At 37.9% G+C, this 6686-nt stretch overlaps 2 protein-coding genes across 2 annotated transcripts; one reads left to right on the forward strand and one right to left on the reverse strand.

The window, feature by feature from the left end:
* Positions 1-270: 270 nt before the first annotated feature.
* LOC120779994 (active regulator of SIRT1-like) lies at positions 271-1015 on the reverse strand. Its single transcript, XM_040112280.1, has 3 exons — positions 887-1015; positions 529-758; positions 271-475 (listed from the first exon to the last, which is right to left on the reverse strand). Exons 1-3 carry the CDS (start codon positions 951-953, stop codon positions 353-355), a joined length of 420 nt encoding a protein of 139 aa, XP_039968214.1. The 5' UTR covers positions 954-1015; the 3' UTR covers positions 271-352.
* A 1100-nt stretch (positions 1016-2115) lies between these two features.
* LOC120780010 (protein daughterless) lies at positions 2116-6686 on the forward strand. The gene is made up of 2 exons (XM_040112293.1): positions 2116-2732; positions 3216-6686. Exon 2 carries the CDS (start codon positions 3281-3283, stop codon positions 5411-5413), a length of 2133 nt encoding a protein of 710 aa, XP_039968227.1. The 5' UTR covers positions 2116-2732; positions 3216-3280; the 3' UTR covers positions 5414-6686.

The raw sequence follows: 6686 nt of genomic DNA on the forward strand, positions 1-6686 counted from the left end.
CTTTATGAATAATTGATTTTTACTTTCGTTTTCCATCGGCGCACTAAATGACAGCCAGACCGACTACCGCCCCGGACTATGGTGTTTAACTATTTGGAGAGATATGCGCTGAGTGACACATTCGGTCTGAAGTCGCTGATTGGAATTTAAACCCTCAATTTCTCCATGCGCATGTGCATCACAGTGACATTTGTGACAAGTCGAAAATCCTTGTATAAATGTCGGGTTTGTTTAAAAATTTTACAAAATGTTCGAATAAAAATTAACAAATTATTTATGTACAGCGTTTATTAATCATAATTTTGATTATATACTAAATATAAATATTTTAATTCAATGAATTGTCACAATATTAGCTCGTTGGAAAATATTCTCTTTCGAAAGCCAAAAAGTCTTCCTCTGTGAAGATTGATTTTAGCACTTTAGGTTTCTTTGTTGTCTTTATTGTTTTGCCTTTGTTGTTTCGCTTGATAATCTGCAATTTTATTGATGAAAAACCAATAGTACAAATTAATCATGACTTCTCACCTTATTAGCATCGTTGGGAGTAATTGTATTTTGCGAAAGCGCCAGTAAGCGTTTCAGATTTGTATTTGTTTTATTTTTGTCGGGCTGCAACTCCTTGCGCACATCTTCTATATTCTTTTTTTCCTTCGTTAAAGACCTTAAAGTTTGATGTTGCTGATTGTTTGTCTGTTTCCTATTGGATTTGTTCAAGTGAACATTCCTTGGAACAATTTTTGCTGTTTTCTGATTAGCTGCAAAATATTTCAAAGTTTATTGAAGTTAGTTTTGAATCAAAACTTTTGTTTAGCAAGTCAAACTCGTGGTTCATTTCGGCAATATTAGTTCAGTAAATACAACACGCGTTTGTCATCATACACACCTTTTTCATTATTAGATGCTGTTTCATCTAGTATATCCAAACTTTGTTTTAATAGTTTAAGCGACATTTCTTAAGACAATTTTATTTTGATATTTTTTGTTTTTCTGTTTGAAGCAAATTTGATTTGTTTATATTTATTTTAATTCACCATCTGTCTCAACAGGGTTGCACCAAGCACGTGTGATTTTTTCAACAATTTAATAATCCACCACAAACAGGGATGATTGTCAAAATATATATATTATTAAGGTATATTAATTTAAATATTATATATTAATTAATAAGTAATATAAACAGTACAAGAAAAAAGTCAATAGCGTAATTTTTTTTTTAATTTCGATTATTTTCATTTAATTCAATTATATGCTCATATTTATGTTTACTGCCCACAGTGCATATCATAAATATTCTAAGGTGTAAATTGATTCTACTAATTTTTTTATTAAAATCTTCTTACATTTTTGGTTATCGGTTTAGTTAATATTACTTGATCAAAATTTTAATAATATGCCTTGTCACAGTTGATTTGAAACAGGGTTGTGAGTTTTAAAATTTAAGAATTCGGGCTTAAAACTAAAACTTTATTTTTTTAAACTAATAATAAAAATAAAATTTATCTGGCTGTATTCCGAAAATTAAATTTAAAAATGGCTCTATATATAAATCGTACGTAAATGTGTAAGTTTACCGTTCAATGCTCTATAGAGATGAGAAGATGATGGCTCAGATGTACACAAAAATTGCTAGTTCTTAGCTTGTGATTAAAGTTATTTTTTAATCAATGATTGATATAAAATTTTTTATTTCCAATTAGGTATTTCAAATATATTTTTTTCATATTGATAATTTGCGGTTCCAAAAAAATTATTTATAATCTTAATTGAATGATTTTTTATGAATTATTTGCAAACCTTCAAATTTTCTTATCAACATACATTAGAGAGCTAAAAAATAATGCACACATTTAATTTAATATTTACTTTCGTTAAAAAATATTAGTTGACTTCAAAATACTTTTTTATTTTTAATTATTGTTATATTCATTCTAACGAATCAACGCACACAAATATTTAGTTTTATTAGGCAACCCTCTTGAAGGTAAAAATGAATCAAGCCTATACCCACCGAACGAAAGAAAACTCGAAAGTAAACGAAATACTTAACGAAATGAACTCGAGCAAACTGAACGAAGTGAACAAATACGCCGCCATTTTCTCTTGTGCATTTCTATGTCAATAGTTTACTAATATCAAAATTTTTGGTGGGGTTTTGTTGGGGCAAATTGCACAATTTTCCCATAGAATTATACAATTTTTAATTAGAATCGTGTAAAAAGTGTAGTGTGATATCAGAAAAATGTTCGTACGCCTTTTGGATTATGTAATGACGCATCGAAGAGGGCAATAAAGCCATTGAATAAGAATCGTGCGTGCGTGCGAGCGAGCCGAGCTGTGGCCAACGGCAACAGCAGCATCAACATTCGTCCAAAACGCAACCTGAAGCTGCAACAGCTCATTATTATATTTCATAAAGTGATTATTTGAAAAATTATAGTGACGATTTAATATTGAGGTCCCTACCTCACATTGCGCAGCCTATGCTGCCTATTTAAAAAGTATCGAGAACCCCTGTAAGTCCCCATGCTAGAACATACCCCTTACACCGTGTAAAAGTTGTTTGTGTTTCTGTGTGCACGTTCAAAGACCGAGGAAGTTTCCTCGAACTTTACTCTTGCGAACTAAGCTCGTTCATACCTGTTCAACGATAATATATAGGGGTGAAGAAGAGACAAGAAATCAACTACTACGAAGACAATAGGAAAGAAAACCAACAAAGGAGTTGAAACGTGAGTAGATGTGATTTTTGGTGTGAAATATTTAAGGTGGCTTCCCTAGTAGTTCAATAACAACTCGTAAATTTTTAATGAGTTATAAAATGCATTTAAAGGAGGTGAAACCTACGGAGGTTTTATAGGCCACGTATCCTTTTATGTGTGCTAATTGTGTTTTAAATATAAATAATGTTAAAAGAACTTGAAATTTGTGAACATTTTATATTTAGAGTAAAATAAACGTACGCTAATATTCAACGTTATTCATATTAAAAAATGTATTAAATTATCTATTGAGATAATACATTTGATAGAAAAATTTGAACATTCAATTGTATGAATTAGCTTTGTTAAAATATTATTTTGGCTTCTTAATGTAGAAAATTAATTTGGTTAAAAATTTAATAATTTTAAAATATTTGGACTGAATACAGTAGGGAACATGCCTTACCGCAATATAAAAGTTTATTGTTATATTAATGATACATATTTTTGCAGGTAATCGTTTCTCTAAGCTACTTATTACTAAGAAATACATATACAGCGCTCACTTTAAACACACAATGGCAACCAGTGATGACGAGCCCATGCACCTTTACGAGGTGTTTCAGAATTGTTTTAATAAAATCGCAAACAAACAACCAAGCACTGGTGGTGCTGAACGAAATGGCGGCTATCAATCACCTTACGGAGGTCTTGGCATGGAAAATGGAATGTACCCTAACGACGACTTCAATCCTATGCATGACACCCCAGGAGGTAGTAATCGATTCGGTGATGGCGGAGCTGGAGTAAATCAGTATTTTGACACAAATCTCGGAAATGGTGGTGGTGGTGTTGCACCTGGTGCTGGTGGCGGTCCTGGTGGAGGCTGGTACTCGTCAACCGTTGGTGGCTATGGAAATCCAAACTCATATCAAAATAATGGACCGCTGGATCCTCATCACTTAACACCACAGCAACACCACAATCCTGAACAGCAACATCATGGTATGACTGGTGGCAGTAGTATGGGTGGCGGGCTACCTATTGATAGTGTGGGTATGCACAGTCCAGTGCCTACATCACTACCGCCAATGAGTTCTTTTCGTAGTGGTAGCAACAATATGCAACAAATCAGCGGTCCTGCGGCGCACTCGCCAGCGACGCTTTATAATTCGCCACAACACAATACTTTAGCGACGGCAAACGCTCATGGCCATCATCCGCTTTCCCATCACAGCCAACAACACAGTCCAGCGGTACAGTCTGATGCCTTTGGTGTAGGCGTTGGTGTTACCGGTATGGGTCTAGGACCGAAGGGTCCATCTGCAACTGCGGGAAATTCGACTGCCTCTTTGCGACAGCACATGTATATGACTGCTGCGGCTGCGGCAGCTGCCGATCAAAGTATTAGCAGTTTTAGTTCAAATCCTTCAACGCCAGTAAACTCCCCACCGCCTTTGACCCAAAGTGGTTTAACACAATCACTGCTGGACAAATCAGTTGTTGGCAGCAACGGTGGTGGAGCACCATGGGGAGCGGTTCTCAATAGCGCTGGGGGTAGTGTAAACTCGGTTGGAGGTGGCATGGGCGTTGGCGGTAGTTATGGTACTGACGTTGGCCCATCGGGTTTGCATACAATGGCAGCTGTCTTCCAGGGTGCGCGCATGGAGGAACGTCTTGATGACGCGCTCAATGTGTTACGCAATCATTGTGAGCCTGAACTGCTGAGCGGTGTAGGGGCAGCTCTTTCGGCAATGGACAACATGGATGGCTTATCAAGTTTTGTGCCAACCTCTCCGCCCTCTCATATGGTTGGCGGTGTTGGCAGCACAAGTGGCGTCTCAAATCTACATTCACCACACGAGGTTCTAGCAGGTAATGGTCCGCCACTTGATGCAGTCGGTAATGGTCTAAATGGTAGCCAATCGGCAGTACCACAAATAAAAATGGAAAGAACGACAACGGCAACTTCAAGTGCAACTGGTACCACATCGAAGTCATCAAAGAAACGAAAAGAAGCGGCAGCAGCCGCCGCTGCAACATCTGCAATGTCAGCATCAGCGGCCAACTCAGGTGGCGGTGCCTCTACATCATCAATGAGCGGTGCCATGGCCGGACTTGTGGACGGACCCGATAGCAAACCGACCAGCTCAATGGAGGCTACACACAACAATCAGCAAGGAGCCTCAGGGAAGGGCTCCAAACGACCACGTCGGTATTGCTCATCCGCCGAGGATGATGATGACGTAGAACCTGCCGTTAAAGCGATGCGCGAAAAGGAACGCCGCCAAGCGAATAACGCGCGAGAACGGATACGTATACGTGACATTAACGAAGCATTAAAAGAACTGGGACGAATGTGTATGACACATCTCAAATCGGATAAACCGCAGACAAAACTCGGCATACTAAATATGGCCGTGGAAGTGATAATGACGCTGGAACAGCAAGTACGCGAACGTAATCTGAACCCGAAAGCGGCGTGTTTGAAGCGTCGTGAAGAGGAAAAAGCCGAAGATGGCCCAAAACTTGCCGCGCAACATCATATGTTACCACAACCACCCGGCGGTGGTGTATACGGACAACCGCCAATGCCACAGGTGTCTGTACCACCAGGCGCCGGCCTGCCTGTACCGCCACCACAAGGTAGTGGTGTGCAATTGCCACCACATCTACAACAACATAATCAACAACAACATCCACAACAATAGCAGGCGGCAGCAGCAGCGGCAATAGCAGCAGCTACGGCACTCATGACTGAACCTCCCACTTCCCAAATACCTTACAGTACCCAACAGCAGCAACAGGAGGCCATCAATAATAGCGCCAACACAGCGAACGCCATCGATTTGGAGCAACAAATATTGAGTAATCTTTTCCGGCGCAGGCATCCACCGCCACCACATCTACAACAACACAGTGGCAACAATGCGCATGCGCAATTGCAACCCCAACATGCACAGCACCAACAGCTGTAGACAGGCAGGCAGTCAAGCAAAGTAGGCAGCTTCTTTGTTGCAACTTTGCAATTTTGCCCCGGTGAATAATAATAGTGATGTTCGGTTGTTCTACGTTGGTAGTGGTGGTACGCTAATATATATAATGCACCACGTCCCTAACACACACCACACTCATACTACGGAAGCACAAATGCACGCACATAGTAGCGTCACAATTGTATATAATTGATAATTGAGTAAGAAATAGTATATACATATGCTTAATATGTATGTACATATATGTATGTAGTATACTTTTAGTTTTCACTGCTAATTCTATGCGTTAATCTTGTGTAGTTAAACGAAACGCAAATGTTTTTTTTACCTACTCTATATCTTTCTTTTAGTTAGTGCTGATTTCTTTTACTGATTTCTGTTTAATCTTACACATACAGTGTTGATTTGGTTAGAATTTTATCGACAATCTATTTTATTACAAACTTTTTGTTTAACTTCATTCTCTACTTGTCGTACAACAACAAATTATGTACGCTTGTACATACGACAGCCATATTTTTCTATACCTTTTATACATTAAGTAGTATAATGATAAGTAGATTTTGTATCGCTTCGTTTGTCGTTCGTTTGTTAACCGTAATTGTGCATAGATTTTATTCGCCATCATAAATCAATACATTCTCATACAGTTTTTTTTATACAGCCTTGTTGCTTTAGGTAAAAAAATTCTTTTTATTAGAGCAGACATGAAAGAGACAAAGTTCAATTCCTACACTCCACACCTTAAATCTTATTTTTATAAGCAGTAAGGATTTTTTAATTACGCTAAAATGTTAAAAAAGGCCAAACGCTCGGTGAAGCTAACAGTAATATTAACAGCTATTTCCTCCAATGTTTTTTTTACGAAAGCAAATGGTTGAAATCGGAATGCAAAAAAATGGAATGTTAAAAACAACAGTGTCATATACATATGTACTTAGACTGAGCTTACTTGCCTTCGGCTTACTAAATTTTAATATACAACGTA

Source organism: Bactrocera tryoni, unplaced genomic scaffold (genome assembly GCF_016617805.1).
Source record: "Bactrocera tryoni isolate S06 unplaced genomic scaffold, CSIRO_BtryS06_freeze2 scaffold_120, whole genome shotgun sequence".
Classification (NCBI taxonomy): domain Eukaryota; kingdom Metazoa; phylum Arthropoda; class Insecta; order Diptera; family Tephritidae; genus Bactrocera; species Bactrocera tryoni.

What these genes read in the sequence shown, in the direction of transcription:
- LOC120780010 (XM_040112293.1), top strand. Translation starts at nt 3,281, where the DNA reads ATGGCAACCAGTGATGACGAGCCCATGCACCTTTACGAGGTGTTTCAG.
- LOC120779994 (XM_040112280.1), bottom strand. Translation starts at nt 953, where the DNA reads ATGTCGCTTAAACTATTAAAACAAAGTTTGGATATACTAGATGAAACA. An exon ending in AGCATCTAATAATGAAAAAG is followed by an intron (nt 759 to 886) that starts GTGTGTATGATG and finishes AATATTTTGCAG; the next exon opens with CTAATCAGAAAACAGCAAAA. An exon ending in CTCCCAACGATGCTAATAAG is followed by an intron (nt 476 to 528) that starts GTGAGAAGTCAT and finishes ATAAAATTGCAG; the next exon opens with ATTATCAAGCGAAACAACAA.